Source organism: Falco peregrinus, chromosome 10 (genome assembly GCF_023634155.1).
Source record: "Falco peregrinus isolate bFalPer1 chromosome 10, bFalPer1.pri, whole genome shotgun sequence".
NCBI lineage: Eukaryota > Metazoa > Chordata > Aves > Falconiformes > Falconidae > Falco > Falco peregrinus.
Genome location: NC_073730.1, coordinates 13,397,612 through 13,414,626, shown reverse-complemented (window position 1 = coordinate 13,414,626; position 17,015 = coordinate 13,397,612). Strand labels below are relative to the sequence as shown.

Here is a 17,015-nt window from a genome sequence, read left to right as displayed (position 1 = left end):
CCCCCCCACCCCCCCCATACCCCTTTGCAATGACTGTATGAAGCAAACCTTGACTGTTACTGAATACCAGCAATCGCATGGGATGCTCCCAGACTGGGTGATAAAGATTTCTCACCCTTCTGCCCTTGGATGAGGAAAGGAGGGAGCCAAGTTCAGCTCCCATCATCCTTTTCCCATTATTTCCCCGCTGCTTCCTTATTTCCTTTCTTTCCCTACATTTTCCTCCATTCTGTTGTACACTGAGAACTGTTTCTCCTTGGTTTTACTGTGCCCTTTATACAGATGCCTTTATTCAGCTTCAGTATTGTACTCGGCTCCTGTCCCCAGCATAGGGGAAAACAACCTCAGTGTGGATACCAGTGGACTTCCTCCCACCAATCACATATTTTCAGTCAGTTTGGAGAAAACCACCTTATAATTTCAAATGGAAACATCACAATTAAAAAGAGGGGAGAGGTGGGCAGGTGAAACATACTTTGTTCTCTTCAGAAATGGGAGTGCTGTGGAAATTTTTGACAAAATTCCAGTTTTGGCTCTTTCTGGCAGTAAACAGCTTTGATCTTAATATCTGCATTGAGCAAGTCTACAGGCCTAGAGCATAGTGGATATTTCTAAAATCCTTCTGAGAAATAACAAAGGGATAAGTGATCCATATCCATCCAAATCAGAAAGCTACTGAATAGTGAATGCTATGAAGATTATATATTTATGCACTCTCCAGAGCCTGAGCCTTCACATTGTGCTGCGTTATCTTCTGAGCCAATTTGGGCAATAGGACCGCAAAGCAGAGCTACTTTTTCCTGAGCTGCCATGGAGATGATATTCTAATAAAAAAGAAGCATAGGCTCAAGAGACTATATGAATAGAATATCAAACCTTACCTGTTTTTTTGTTAATATTTGATAGAAAGGAGCTTTTATGTCAATAACAATAACCATTCTAAATCTCTTCAGCTGTTATTCACTTAACATACTTTACGTGCTGTAATGAACAGTGCCTGCTCTAGAAGTTATTTGGGCTGGTGAGGATACTCTACCTGACTTCACTGGGCTTTCTGTGTAAGAGTCTGAGTAAACTAACAAATAAGAAATTACTATCTCTGTTTCAGAAACGCTAATTGTACTGGAATGTTGTTGTTCTCTGTTACGTCACTTCTGGAGTTCAGTTCACAATTTCAACATTTAGTTAATATTTTCCATTTAAAAACTCTGGTTTATGGCTCTGCTCTAGCCGTGTTTACTTTTTACCTGTGCTAGGGAACTCCAGAGCTTGCAGGCTGATCCTCTGCGGGCCACACAACCCTATGGCCTCTGCTGTCACAGCACATAGTGTGCTGTGGCCATTTTCAAGATCTCTGGCTATGAGACATTTTGGAGTGAGATGCTAACTGGGTAGGAGGCTTTTGTATTAATTTCTGGTCCTTAGGATGACCTCATGACTCTGGGCAGCCTTGTTGTCTCAGCCCTGTAAACTTGGAAAGCTTCTTCTAATTACTCATTACATCCTTACTCTAGTGAAAATACAGCAGAAGATACAGTTTGCAGAACTTGTGGGGCTACAGAAGAATCAGTCTGATTTTCTTCTTGCAAATAATTTTACTGACCACCATTTAAGGCATAAAGTGAAAGCTAGAGCACAAAATTAGGATGGCTTTGCAAGCTGTGAAAGAACTCTGACAGGTACTTACAGCCAATCTTCTTTAATGGACACAGGAGAAATGATGATAAATGTTCCATCAGCTATTCTGCTTACTGTATCATTTGGAAAGTGATTAATTTTCCATTTTCTTGTTATCTGTTGAGGGCTTATTGATGCTGTTTGTGGCAGATGTTTTTTGTTTTAAAATCATGGAGGAGGTTGGTTGAGTAATTACTTTTGCTGAACCTTATGTTTCTCTGAAAATACCAGCTGAGTATGAGGAAAAGCAATAATGTTAGTCACTTGGGTATAGAATGGCTGACAATCAGGAAATTGAAAAATACTGCTACTATTAGATTGTAATAGCTCATAAAATGTATACTAGACATTGAAAGGCAAACAAGTAGTCAGCATCATCCACCAAAATGCAAATTACTTGATGATGATGAAAGGAAATCAGATAACGGACTCAAGGTTTTTCCTGGAGAGTAAACTCTAGACTTGAACAGAAACAGCTGGCATCATCAAGAAAGGGAAGAGAAAACAGATGCATTGACTTCTTATTTGTGGATTTTATCATAACCTGCTGACCGGGCCCTTGGTCATCCCCTATTCATATAAATTATGCTTTAGTAGTATATAATGTCATGATAGCATATTGGATGGACTGCATTTTAATTTTAATCTGCACTTCAATCGCTGTGCAAGCTGGAGTTCTTTTATGCTTCACCAAGATTTAGCTGCAATGTCATTTTGATGTTAAAAAAAATAATTTCCTGGATCATACCCAGCGATAGGAAAGACATTTGGTTGCCAGTCTTGCTGCTGAATTCCTGACAACTCCTCTCTGTCTTACTGAAGTTAGATATGTTTTGACGGAGATCACTTCTCCGCCCTTGAGGAACTGGAAACACAGTCAAGGTCTGGCAAAGCTCCTGAGAGAACCTGCACAAAGCATGGCCATGGTAGCATTGTAGGCTTTGGCTCCATCCTCTCTCATTAGAACAGAGCCTTCATTCACATAAATGAGAAAAAACTAAGCCAAATTTTGGCTAGAGAAGCATGTCTGAGTATATGTATGCTCGCAGCCTTCCTCACTGTAATCGTCTTTGATGTCCTTATTGAAAACAAAGTGAATAAATATCTTTAGAGCAGTCTGTTCCTTTGCAATCATCTTGGCATTGCTTTTTGCGACATTAACAATGAGCCTCTTTGATAATTTCTGTGCTTAAAAAAGGAACACAAATAAGACATCTTTCCAGGTAAATATAATAGACTTGACATTTAATATCCTGTCTTTGTAATTTTCAAGTTATTTTTGGTGCATGTACAATAGAAGTTATCCATTCACACAAAAATAAGTATGCTTGTAATAGAAAATCAATTGCTATTAAGGCATCTCCTACTGGTCACTAGCGTGTGAAGCTTCATCTTAAAATTAACAAACTTGTTGCCAAGGGGAAGAATCTTAAGCAAGTAACTGTGCTTATTTTTTGAAACAGATGGTAGCTTTTTTGTGTCACAAGGCGACTGTTGATGTTAGCCATAATGACTGTACACTTGGACTGAAAAAAAAATAATCTTCATTACAAGTTAGGAAGTTTTCCAAGAGATGTGCCAATCATGATTTGTTGGTGTTGCCCTATCATGTGTTAGAAAGAGGAAAGGCGAGTGAGAGAGAGAAGAAAATATGTCTACAGACAGAACAGTTTATACCTTTAGAGGCGTAGCTTATAATTTAAATCTCTATTGTATGTTGGTGTTATTCCAGACAGAACATTGCCTCAATCTGTAGTATTTGTTGGCTTGTGTTTGCTGTGTGCCTGCTAACTCCATTTCCATGCAACATGACAGCAGCATCTGTATTTGCAGTCCAGAAACCGTATACCAACTCCAGTATGGCTTTTCTCCATTTAGGGGGAGGCTCAAAGCAAACTTTCCAGAAAAACTGCCTGGTCTGCCCTGAGGTAGGGTGAAACCTCAGGATCACAGAACATCAAAGTTCTGTCAGTTTCTAAAATCCAGAAGCCATAAGCCATTGCAATCTTTTTATGATTACATAGGTTTGTAATTTTTATATGAAAAATACTATTGTTCCTTTTCTTCTTATGGGCTTGGTTGAGTAAGGAATTTAGCTTGCATAGTTTTGGAGTGGATATTTTTTTTTTATAATAGTATATGATAAATCTGAGGTTTTATGTTTTTTAGGGCTACTAGGATTTGGCTGCAGAATCTGAAGTTTATCTCACAGAAAGACCAATGTGTGAGTTTTGCTGTGAAATTTCTTTCTGTTCTGAACAGTTCTCTTTTTGTTTGTTGGTGTTTTTTTAAAGCACTCCTAATATGAGACTTCTGTTGAGAGAAAAATAAATAGCATAATTTTTGCTTGAAAGCGGAAATACATAATGGCAATTTTTCCCCTTCAAGCAAAAACTAGGAGAGAACAGGAACAGTATATTGAAACAGAATGGACAAAGGAGTTAGAATAACTAGCGGTAGTGAGATGGGTTGGTTTGGCTTCTTGCATACATCATTGCACCCTTAGAAACAGTGTTCTACTGCAGCCTAATCCTGACTGCCAAATCACAACCGTCTTTATTTTTTTTACCCAAATTGGCCTAAAGAACCTGAGTCATAAGTGGTGGTTTATTTTAGATGGGCTGAACAGCTCAGCACCTAACTTAACCTAGCCCGCTTGAGCAGCAGGAAGTGCCTGCTCCTCTGCCAAACTTACTGAAGCTGCCTTCACAGCTATCGTGGACATAAGCAGACTTCATAAAGAACAGTTAGCAGATTAAAAAGAAATAAAACGTTTCTAGAGGAGGTCCCAGGTGACATATGTGATGTCTCTAGCTTGGATCCATCACCAGTTCTGGTTCCACTATCTACCTGAAAGAAGGATACATTAAAACAAGGTACTGGAAATTTTGTATTCTAGTAGTTTCTAGTTCTTTTCATCCATTTCACATCAATAAATAGGGTCATTTACTGACTTTATGGGATTCTACAAGGATAAGCATGAGACTGTGAAGCACTTAAAACATTGTAGGTTGTAAGAGGGTGGCTGGGGAAAGAATATCAGGTTCCTATCTTGTGTTTGATAGTATTATGTGGACTGATGCAGCTACAAATCCATTCGAATGAAATGCGAACTTGTCAGCCTTGCTGCATATTGCTGGTGGCTAGATCAGCTTCTTTTCAATTAACACTTTTCCCAGTGCTTGCCAGGACATGTGGTAAGATTACTCTTTTTTTTTGAGTCTACATGGTCTGGAAGCAGAGTGAAGTGGGTGAGATTTGGACATTGAAAAAAAGACAATGACCAATCCAGGTAGACAAGACTTGATTTTATTAATAAAATTTGTATTTTCCTCTTTGAGGTGACAGTTACAAACTTTGGTTCAAAAATAAAAGAAAACATGAACAGCAAGAAGTTGACTTTTGAAATCTCACTTTTACATGTATAAACGTGCATAAGAAAATACCAGTTGGAAATGAGCCAGCAGAAACTAATACTATTTAATTTAACAATTTTTAAGAAATAGAAACAAACATTTCTTTTCAAGTCTTACATATATTATGAAAAATAATTACAAAAGGATTTGTGTTGTAAAGCTAAAATGTAATTTCTACTTCCAACTATCTGAATAAAATGTTCAGAGGGAAGGCCAAACAAACTCTTTTTATTTTTTTTTTTTTCTGAGATTTGAATAGCAAATTGTAACAGTTTGGGTCAAAGACAGCTCTGCAGGAAGCAGTCCCCTCGTATGTTGCTTAGCAACTATGGAGAATCACATGACCTAGACATATTGCATCCCTGGCCTTCAGGTGAAATAACAGGAAAAAATAAAAATAATTCATATTAATGGGATGGGCAAATAACGTATAGGACCATTCTGTGGAACTTTTAGTATCCAGTTCAGGAAGCAAACATCCATCATTGCTTACATAAAAATCTAAGTAAACACTGCAAAAATCCATAAATAACTTTAGAATCCAGTTTTAATATTTATGCAGACCAAATAAACACAATGGAAACAAATGATGAGATTGAAGAAAAAAAAAAAAAAGGAAAACTATATGACTAATTTACTTCACAGATTTTTAACAGATCTCTTACACAGAAGTTGGTTTTTTCTTACATATTTTCCCCACCCAAAAATATAAACTTGTTTATTTTAGATATATACAGGTATCTTATGAAATTATGGAATTAGAAAAGAAAATAAAAGGTCTGAGGTATAGCACCATGGAACACAGCACCTTTGAAGATGCTTTCATTATTGAAATTCATAATCACAAGTGATATCAGCAGAAAAGAGTTGTTTGAGTGTGCTGCTCAAGATCTTCCAGTTTTGCCACCTTAAGTTTTGTTGGCGACTTCAAATAACAAAGCTCTTCAACAACAATATATACAAAGGGATTTTATTCTTAATCTGAAATTTGAATTGGCTTCACTGGCAATTACAGCTTTATTTTTTCAGAATACACACACAGTATTGACAGTGTAATTTTGTAATTATAAAATAACAGCCAGATGCAATTCAGAGACACATGCAAGTTTTGGAAATGGACAGAGAAATAACAGTATAGTACTGTACATAGAATAATTACAGTTTATTAAACACTTTCTTAACAATTCTGTTGTAATGGAAGGAGCACCATGTTGTTAATTTTTTTTACAGCACCAAAGGAATCCAAAGGGGGGTGTTCCTAAAGCAAGCACTATGTTGTCTGTGCCACAGCATCTTTGCAAAATAAGTTTAAGTCATGTGATTCTGGCCCTACAAGGGCAACAATTACTTTCTAGATAAGACATACATACACAGCAAGACATATTTTCTATGCCATCCTTATTCAAAACTTGCATGTGGCATGAAGTGGGTTGGTAGCACCAAAGTGCAACATTTTTGTTGATCTGATTTTGTCTAAAGCTTAACCAAGGAAGCAGACAGGACCAACCTCAAATCCAAACTTCTGGTTCTGATCACCAAAGTCATTGATCATCACATCAACTATAGGCACTTGGTCTATTTTGGGTGTGTTGATTTCGATCACCGTCTTTGCATAGCCCTTTCGTGACTATTAAAAAAGACAAAAAAAAAAAATAGCAAACATGGTTATATATTAGAGCAGTAAGCATGTGCTGTAGATCTTCATAGGTTATCTCTGAAGTATAGAATTTAAAAATTATTGCCCCCTCATGCACCAGATATTACAGACTCTAAAGTTTATGTTTTCTTAGGATTTTATTTTAAAAACGTGACATTGAATGGTTTTGATTTTAGAAAGAGATCAGCCCATAGCTTTTGACTTACTAAAATAGGTCTACAAATGAAAAATTACCTGAAAGACCTTTAATGTTTCTTAGAGAATGATGAGTTCACATTTATACTATTTAATAAAAAAAATAACACTATTCTCATAGCAGTGCACGTCTTCCTTGTGAAAAAAAAATCACTGATTAGTTCTGAAAGACAGAAGAAAGATCCACTTCTAAGAAGAAAGACTATAACTGTCTCACAAAGTATTACAGCAGTTGTTTTGACATGAAAGAGTGTAGTAGTCTGACAGGACTGCTAACTGATGAATTTAGATAACAGGTTTGAAGGCAGACCCTTATTACTTCCTAACAAAGGCTCTCGCTGCTCTAAATACCATTCAGCCAAGTTATCACGTTAGTCATCAGGCAGGACTGCACTTCATTGAGATAGTCTGTTATACCTTGCTGTGACCCCTTTCAGCTGTGCCAGGGTCTTGGAGTTTAGATAAGCATCCAAGTTTGAGTTCTCAGTTTAGTGATGGACTTACACCCTAAATCACTTCTAGCTCTCTCTGGAGCTCTACACTCACCCACTGTGGATAACTAAAGCAGAATAAATCTACAGGACATACAGAAAGGCCGACATGAAGCAGTTACGTATTAGAATCTCATTATTGAGGGGAAGAGACACTGCATCTACCTGAGCTGCATCTCTGTCTCCGACCCAGGTAGGTATCCTGGCACTTTCAGGTCTCTGATTCTTTGTCACTGACTTCTCAGGAACTGCCTTCAAAAGATTCCCATATAAAAACCCAGAATAATTAATGAGGCTTCAACTGTCACTTGCTCCTTTGATGTCTTTGTTTCAAAGTGTTCAGTACAAACTATTCTGTTTCTGAAAAGAAGAACAGTTGCTATGCCTACAAAGACCCTGCTGGAGAGGTGGTTAGAGAGCTGATGCATGTTTGGACAGCTCCAGGGATTACAGTGGACCTGAGAAGCTTCCGAAAGGTACAGTCCACAAACTCCACCTGGCTTTGACTACCAGAAATTGAGAAAAGAAAATACCAAGTCACATATCAACTGTGCAATTAATTCACTATGTTTGGGTACGTACATATGGTTTAGTTCATACACGTTTTTACTGTATTCACTAAATATTCTGTCTGCATATGCCTTGATTTTGAGTATAAATATATTCTGCTGATGGGCTGCCTCCCCTTACTATGCTTTTTTTTCTTCTGTTCTCTTATACTATGTTCATACGAGCACATAGTCTAATCTCAGCACACAATCAGGTGCTGACAGCCTGTATCCATGCCAGGTTTGTCCCATTTCTGTTGCTTGGCTTATGGTTTTGGTTTGGTTTTTTGTTGGTTTTTTTTGTACATATATGAAAATTAAATAAGGGACTAGTGTACTGTAGTTAAAAACCTACTAAAAGGCAGTCTATTAAAAATAAAGTATTTTGAAACCTTTTCTCAGAAGAAAGCTGTGGAAAAAATGAATTTGTTTTCTACTTTGAGAAGTTGGGTTTGTAAAGACTCTTCTGAACCTCTACTTACTGCACAGCCATCGTGAAGAGCTTTGATGTAAGGATTGTTGTCATAAGACATTTCTTCATCATTCGATCCTAAGAACCTTAGTGCTTTGTCATAGCTGTCAGATGATGCATCATGCCAAGCTACAGACTGATGACAGTTGTAAGTGAAATTTTGTCTGGCAGAGGCACTCAGTAGTTTAAGGAATGTCATTTGGACCATATTAATAGAATTGCCTTCAACATCCAAATAGGAAAGCTGGAAAATATAAAAAGTTACATGTATGTTTATCTGTTTCCTTTGTTAAAATGCAGAACAAAATTATTGTTGACAAAAGACCCATGTAACTATCCTTAATTAAAAAAAAAACAATCAACATACAACATTTTAGGCAGTTTTAAGTTCAATAAAGCTATGATTCGGTAAATAGATTTTTCATGTTGTAGCAATATATTTAGGATTAAGAACTACATATATTAGCTTCATTATAATGGGAAAGACAGAGAATTACTCCTACCATATACTGTGAAATAGCAGAACCTCTTTGGAAAATCTGGTTTTAGTTAATTATAAAGTTAAGCTGGCCTACAGTCTCATCTTTGCATACTCAGTATATTTCCTGTTACCTAGAGTGGGGCAGGTTCAGTGGTGATGGGTAGTCTGCCAGAAGCTAGATCCTCACCATCAGCTGTGCGGGTGACCATTTGGATCATTGTGGGACAATACAGAGCAGGCTTCTACTGTTCAGGAGCAAGAAGCTATATAGCTGCTTTAACATTTAGGGCAAAAAGACTGGGCTTGAAACATTTTTTCATTATCTAAATATTTATAAAATTACTTTGGATCTGTTGATCACTGATAACATGTACTTGATTTATGAACAACTGTTACATTGCAGTGACAACTTACAAGTTTGCCTCGCTTAAATTCACTAAACCAAGATCCTGGATTCTCCTTTGGCCATGATGAAATTCTAACCTGTGTGGTAAAACAGCAGAGACAGAAGTATTTAAAATGTGTTAACAGATAGAAGATTTTACATTACCTAGGACAAATTTCACATCTGCTAGTAAAGAATGGTTCTTTTTTCTGAAATCTCAGCCTCTTTAAAGCTGTAAAATAGGATGGGTTTTTTTGTATAGAATGCCTTCAGATTAGTGACTTTAAACAGAATCCAAGGTGATGGCTTATAAAGAGAGCTAGTTCTGTTTAAGGGAGGCTGTTGTCATCTGTTAAGATTCAGGTAAACTGCTGGAATAAATTGTTCCTGTGAAGAGTTTCTAAATTAGAGTTTTTACTGGTGTTGATGCTGATAGATCTCTTCCATTTAGGCAAGCTTTTAGAAAGCCCTCCTCTATACCATAAGCCCCATCAGAGGTAATTTATAACAATGAGTAATGACACTGTTAACACATAGCGTTTTACATCTACTTTGTGTAGGAAAATATGAACCCACAAGAGAAACACAGTAAGAGTTTAGGTTTTATGTGTCAAATGCTAGATTATGCACTTTTAACTAGCTGCATGGTTATGTTGCATTCTGAAACGGAGTGAAAGGTTAGCAAGCAAGTGCATAGGTCCCCTAACTAAGCAAAACAGTGAAATTGCAAACAGCATTTAACAAAGTTAACAGTTACCAGTTACCTCTATGTACCATTTTACCACTTCAGATTTATGTGAATTCCAGTGTAACCAGAAAGACAGATATGTGAAAATGTGACAATATAATTATCCTGTTCAGTCAACACTGCAACAACATAGTTGGATCTGTCAACACCCAGCTGAAAACACAGATTGGTACTTACTCCTTCAGATTTCTTATCTGGGTAGATGCAAGTTTCCCCACCTGCTGTGAAATTGCAGTATACTTTGAAGGAGTCTCCAGTACAGCCCTGGTTAGGATCAATCCAATATTCCCCTAAAACAAATGAGAAAATTTTTGCCTTATATAGTGGAAATGGTATTTGGAAGGTGCAGGTTTTACTGCTGCCTATCAGTCCTCCAAAATCTGTATCAAAGTTATTTTATCTGGATGATGAGAAAGCAACCCTTTCTTTTCTGCCTTGTGGTTTGCTGCTGCTATTGTTGTTTATGAAAGAACACCAGGATCAAAGTCTATTTTTATCTGTGCCCTTTTGTTTTTGTCTAATTTTACTTTAAACTATGACTCTCTTGTAGGCTACTGCTAAAGTTTTGGAGGAACTGAGGAGACTCAGTTTAGAGGAGGAAGGACATTATGTGTGAAACATACATTGTGGTTCTCAACAATTTGGCCATTTCAGTATTTCCACTAGAAGGATAATGTGTACCTGTGACGGCAGCACCCTCAAAAACAGAGCAGAGGCACTCTTAGGCAGAAATAAGCTATGGCTTAGGTCAGAGAGCAAAATCTGGAGTAATTTATATACCTATCTCCATAAAAAGGTGGCCGCACAGGGCTTGGTGAGGCTGTAGCTGGCACAAGTACCTAAAGCTTCCATTGAGAGAGATATACCTCAAGAAAAGATGGTTTTTTTCTACTGGGTTATGAAGCTGCAGCACTAGGGAAACTTCAGGCTGCTTTAGATGATAAAAGCACCTTAACTAATACTTGGTTAGGTGACATGGTGGGAAAGACAGTTAAAAGTTGCATGAGGCTTCCCATAATTTCAGCAGTCTGGCATGATTGAGAATTCAGGCCCTGCAATGCTAGGGTTAATGAAGGCTGGGCATGAAAGAGTTGCAGTCAATCCAAGGTCCATTAAAAATCAGGGCTTTTTAAAATCTACCATTCTAATTATAATGGTGATTTCTGTGATGTGGGTCCTTATCTCCAGCTAGTTTCACAGCAGGACAGCAAATGATTTTCTGACACTACTGTTCTAATCCAGTTTCAAATACTGGAGGTTTCAAAGACAAATGACAAATCCTTTCACCAGTTCTGTCTTCTGAATACAGGGAATAGACAAAGCATTTATGGTATTTTAAAATTCTATTGATTCAGGCTATATTTATTGAAAACAGTCTTTCCTACCTGTAACTCTTGTCCCTGGAGAATTCTATGTCTTAATGAATGCATTTACTTTTATTTTAACCAAAATAAGATTACTTTTATATGAATAAGGCTCCAAATAATAGGCAAATACTGGTAAAGTGAAGAAGGTGAATGTGTTCCATAAAAAACATTCATTATTATGGAGGGTACTGAATTGTAAAATATGTACTTTTCATATAGCACACACACTGCATAACTACTCCTCAAGGCAACCATCTGTTTTGATCTATCTAGAGTGAAAGCAATAAAATATTATTAAACTGTCAAAATCTATTTTTCCTCCCATTTGAAAGCAGAAAAATATTACATTGAACTAGGAAAAATATCCATTGCAATAGGAAAAAAAAAAAAGGAAGGATGAAGACTCTGTGAAGGTTGGCTTTCATTTAAACCTTTCTGGAGCAGTAAACTCAGAAAAAAAGAAGAAAATGATGAATAATTAAATCAAGATAAGTCTTCAGAACACAATGTCTTGTTCATACTACTCTGCATTTTATTAAGCTAGTACTTAGTAGCATTAAACAGTATCAGAGAAACCTGCATGTCTATTTGCTGTATGATATAGAACAGTGATCATGCAGTAGAATAAATTATTCTAAGGGTGAAAGAATAGTAAAATTTGAGAGGCATAATCAATAATAAATCTCATATAATACCAATGCTACTTTATATTGTTATACCAAGCTAAAGTATACAGCTACAAAAATAATTCTTATTTCTTTTAAAAGAAGGTATTAGCTATCCCAGCATGCTGACATTTGTGATTTTACTTTCCATTGAAATACCTAGCATCAATCTTTCATCCTTTTCCTGTCTGGATAATTCTGGAAATGCAAGGCCCACCTTTCAAAACAACAATTTTTTTTAGTGTTTTAAAAAGTTTTAAATCTAAACCCAGACCAGGTTAAGTATTCAAAGAATTTGGCTTTTACCAAGAGAACATCTCTTATATCTTATAAATTTTTATACCTGCAAAAATGGATTTAATGAGACTATTTATTGAGAAACTGTTAACCATCTACCAATAATTAATTATTCTGTCAAAGTATCTTGGCAGATCATAACTTCCGCCTTGTTTGCATTTGTCATGCAATATTAACATACCATCTGGGAAATCTGGGTGGCAGAGTTGCAAGTCTTTGCAAGTTCGGGCTGGGTTATTCTGAGTGCCCATCGGATACTTCATATGCTCAATGTCTTGCTTCAGCGAGTTCAATGAACCAAAGATCTCTTCCATTCCATCAGAATAATCCAGAATATTATCACCAGCATCAGATAACATGTAATCAGGAGATCTTCTTGTCTTTTTGGGTGACTGGATTGGCAGCGGCTGGATTACCTCACCTGGAGGACCCTGAGTGAAAAACAACATATCTGGTTACCTTTTCTCTTTGTTTTTCAGCTGCAAAAATACGCAGAGGAAGACCACAGAATGTGGCTTGGAGATGCTTTGAATAGGATTTCTTCAAAGTATTTATTTATTTCACTTATTTCCTTCAGATTTATGCTTTTGTGCTGTGATTTACTTGCAGACCAAAATGACTGTAGGAGGCCAAACCATTGTTGTGCTCTGAAGTCTTCTCACTACATTGCTGTTTGGGGAAGAGTGAGCCCCCTCACATAAGTTAAGTGTGCAGAACTGACTTGCAATTGCCTCTTCGTCCCTGACAATTCCCTCAAGCACAGGCATAGCCTATGACAAGTGTAAACTCTGGATATTTTCTATGATAAAACTTTAAAATTCCACTTGCAGTCTATAAAGCAATATCTCATTTCAAGAAATTGAAACACTTCATTCAGATGTGGACTGTTTTCATTTTAGATTGTTATGATATGAGAAAGAAATAGTAGGAACAGAAAAGTATCAACGGGGGGAAACCAATATGCTTCTATTTTCTGTGCTTCAGTATAACACATTAAATAATTATTGCAAGGGAGGGTTTTTTTATTTGTTTGTGGCAGTTTTTGTGTTGGGTTTCTTTTAAGTTTCTAATGGCTTTTTTAGTGCAGTCAATGTCTGTGTCTGGTGGATTTGAGTTTCCTGAAAAATGAATTTTCAAACATTCATTAATATTTTCCTTATCTGCAAGTTCACAAATGTGGTTTTCTACCCTTGTCAAAACAGGGTCATCATGTCAGTGTAATGTGCATGAATGTCAGATAAGAATTCTTACTTACTGGAGGACCAGGTGGACCAGGTAACCCACTGTCACCCTTTTGACCAGCAGGACCCTATAAAGCGAAGAAAGAAATGCAGTGTTGACTATGCTACACCATGTTAAAAAACAACGTACACAAAAGTTAAGTAAAAGAACAAAAAGTATTGAGGAGAATTACTCACGCTGGATCCTTTGGAACCTTTTGGACCTTGGGGACCCTACGGGCAAGAACATAACTGTAGTTGAAGTGTATTCCACAAAACATGGGAGTGTTTTGAACAGGAGGACTGGATGAAATTACTTACAGGTAAACCAGGAGGACCAGGGGGTCCAAGTGGACCAGCAGGACCAGAAATTCCCTAAGAAAGAATAAAAGAGTAAGTACAGAACTAAAGTATTCTACATACTGGCCTGGATTAAAAAATACGTATATATGAAATAAAGTAGTCCTAATAAGCATCCAAATCTGATGAGTTTTGATTTAGGCCATTTGCTAGGGTCCAAAACAGTTTGTAAGTTTAAAATGTTAAGTGACAGTTTGAGTTGCTTGTAGTTGTTCTTACACTGCAGTACTTACAGTCACAACTGTGCTCCCATTCAGACTGGCTCGGAAACCTCACTTTACAGTGCCTTAAAACAGGGCTCATAACTAGGAGAAAGGAAGCTACTTTGGGTAGTGCAGTTAAACATGATGAGATTGGTGCTGCTAGTTTTATCTTATCCCTAACTTCTGTGTTATGTGTTTCTGCCATCTTTTGAAACACTATGATTTTGTTTTAAGCTGGTTTAAGTTCACTGTGTTTGTACAATGCCTAGGAAAGTTGTAACTTCTAGCAGGAGGCTCTGAGTGTTAAATGTTTATGGCAAAAGAAAGACTGGGATATGTACTCTTTGCTTGCATGGAACTTGAATGAAAACATAAGTATGTTTTACTCACTGCATCACCCTTGGCTCCAGGAGATCCCTGTGGGCCAGGAAGACCCCTATCACCCTTTTCACCCTGTTCTCCTGGAGGTCCAATCAGGCCAATCAAACCAGGATGTCCCTAAATAAGACAAAAGAAAATACAGTTAAAACTCAACATATATGAAGTAAATGTGCTCTGCAAACTATGCTGGTTTTGTCTGGGATACAGTTAATTTTCCTCGCAGTAGCTAGTATGGGGCTGTATTTTGGATCTGTGCTGAAAACAGTGTTGATGTTTTCGTTATGGCTGAGCAGCGCTGACACAGAGCCCAGGCCTTTTCTGCTTCTCACCCACCCCACCAGTGAGTAGCCTGGGGGTGCACAAGAAGTTGTGAGGGGACACAGCTGACCCCAGCTGAGGATATTCCAGACCATATGACATCTTGCTCAGCATGTACAGCTGGGGGAGGAAGAAGGAAGCGGGGGGACATTTGGAGTTATGGCATTTGTCTTCCCCAGAAGCTTTCAAATGTCATCACTGTTGCTAGTCAACGATTAACCTGAAACCAAATTATTCTGAAAGCATATTCATTGCTGTTAGTTGGTCTTTCAGACTTTGAGATTATTTGCAAGTTGTGACTGCTTATTCAGGGAAAGGGATTTAAAACAGTCCTTACTGAAACTGCTAGAACAAACAAACAATGCCTGTGGATACAAATTTCGTAACAACTTTCACATTTAGATGCTATAAGCCTATTATAGAGTTGCACGTTTGTTTCCGCATGTAATATAGCTGTATAAACAACTGATTTAAGCACATAAGCAAAAACTGAAATTCACATGATATAATGATATTCACGTCCCTTTCCCTACAGATTTTTTCTCTAAGACACAAGCAACCAATAACTCATTGGAACTCCATTAGAAAATGTTATCCCAGATGGTCTCAATCCATTATTTCAAAAGAAAATATTATACCTGTTAAATATTAACATTTTGTTGTTTTAAAATAAAAAACCTGAATACTTTTCATTTCTACTTTGTTTTTGTAAAGCCAACAGTTCTCTTTACATCAGTATCTTTGGGATTTTCATTGCAAGGAAGAATCACATGGTCAGTAGATTACCTACCACACAGGCAGTAACCTTTTTCTTTCCATATATCGCCAGGATATCAGATGTGGCTTAAAACTTCACAATTACTATTAAGTCTTCGGGAAGCTGACTGACAGACATGGCAAGTTGTCTTGCTTTCTGATACAAAAACCCTAGTGTTTCTTTCTGCTAATTTTATAGAGACTTTTAGACTGGGTCAAAATTACAAAGGCACAAGCAATGAATAACGTATACCTTCTCTCCTTTGGAACCCGGATCTCCCTTTAGGCCAGGCAAGCCAGGTGGACCCTAAATAAATCAAGGGAAATAATGTGAAAATAGTTTTAACATAACACACAGATCATGTTTTCCTGAAATATTATTAAAGGTGGTATAAGTCAGAGTCATTCAGTCATTGATGGTTGTAATTGATGATGTGATTTAGAACCCAAGATGAAGTTGAAATGTATGTTTAAAAAAGCATAATGATGATACTGAAGCATTTAATTTATAATTAGAAATCTATAAAGGGTTGTATGGTTAGAAATCTATGAAGCAGAGGGTCACCTAAATTCTTAAAGAGCACTGAGAGCATCCAGTGAAGCAAGTGATATTAAAAAAAAACACCACCACAATCAAATTTTTTTTTGTTGATGAGCCTGATTTTGCTTGTGGTTACATTACACGCTTTCAACTATTACTTCCACCTTAATTGCTGTACCTTATTTTAGTTGCTTATTTTAACCCTTTCTTTCATAGGACAGTGGAAAGTATCCTCTTAATTTGTTTTCTCCCAGTTTACTACAGCTCAGTAAGATTCTTGCAGAATATAAATCAGGTTGCATATAGTAACCTCTCCTCAATATTTTTTTGTTGGAGTACTACCTCATATTTTGTTTCAGCATTTGAGGTGTTGTCTTGGGATTATGGTTTCCTTGACTTGCCACCTGAAAATCCTGTATGACCATGAATAATGCATTTAAATCTGTATTTTCTAAATATTCAAGTCTTTTCTACTCAACATTGCAAGCATACTTAATGTGATCTAGGTGTGCTAGTACAGGTGTGACATGTACAAGCTGATGGCCCTTTGTCACTTTCATAAATGCGATTAGTAATACAAATTACTTAGGTTTTGCATTACTAGACTGGGCAATCCGAAATACTTTTAGGAACTTTTTTAGTCTCTTTGGGACTCCACTCATCATTTGTTGGATAGGAATAATACCCCTAACTTACAGAGGTGTTAAACTGATAGTTTTTAGGTAGTTGCATGGTTCATATCATATAAGCAGCTTACAACTTTTAGTTTGGATTTACGAGCCATCCTTTCTGCAGCACAGTAAAGACATATGTTATTTTATGAAACTGAGTAAGAAA

The 17,015-nt window shown here is 36.9% G+C and overlaps 1 protein-coding gene across 4 annotated transcripts in view; it reads right to left on the bottom strand.

Moving 5' to 3' along the window:
- Nucleotides 1-4,964: 4,964 nt before the first annotated feature.
- The window catches only part of COL11A1 (collagen type XI alpha 1 chain), a 160,224-nt gene continuing 148,173 nt past the window's right edge, over nucleotides 4,965-17,015 (bottom strand). For all 4 annotated transcript variants that reach the window (XM_013298969.3, XM_055815615.1, XM_055815614.1 and 1 more), the window contains 10 exons: nucleotides 15,891-15,944; nucleotides 14,573-14,680; nucleotides 13,941-13,994; nucleotides 13,818-13,853; nucleotides 13,655-13,708; nucleotides 12,581-12,830; nucleotides 10,248-10,360; nucleotides 9,352-9,420; nucleotides 8,467-8,700; nucleotides 4,965-6,720 (listed from right to left, as the gene is read on the bottom strand). In XM_013298969.3, coding sequence (XP_013154423.2) covers nucleotides 6,574-6,720; nucleotides 8,467-8,700; nucleotides 9,352-9,420; nucleotides 10,248-10,360; nucleotides 12,581-12,830; nucleotides 13,655-13,708; nucleotides 13,818-13,853; nucleotides 13,941-13,994; nucleotides 14,573-14,680; nucleotides 15,891-15,944 — 1,119 coding nt within the window. In that variant the 3' untranslated portion in view covers nucleotides 4,965-6,573. The remainder of the gene's footprint in view (nucleotides 6,721-8,466; nucleotides 8,701-9,351; nucleotides 9,421-10,247; nucleotides 10,361-12,580; nucleotides 12,831-13,654; nucleotides 13,709-13,817; nucleotides 13,854-13,940; nucleotides 13,995-14,572; nucleotides 14,681-15,890; nucleotides 15,945-17,015) is intronic.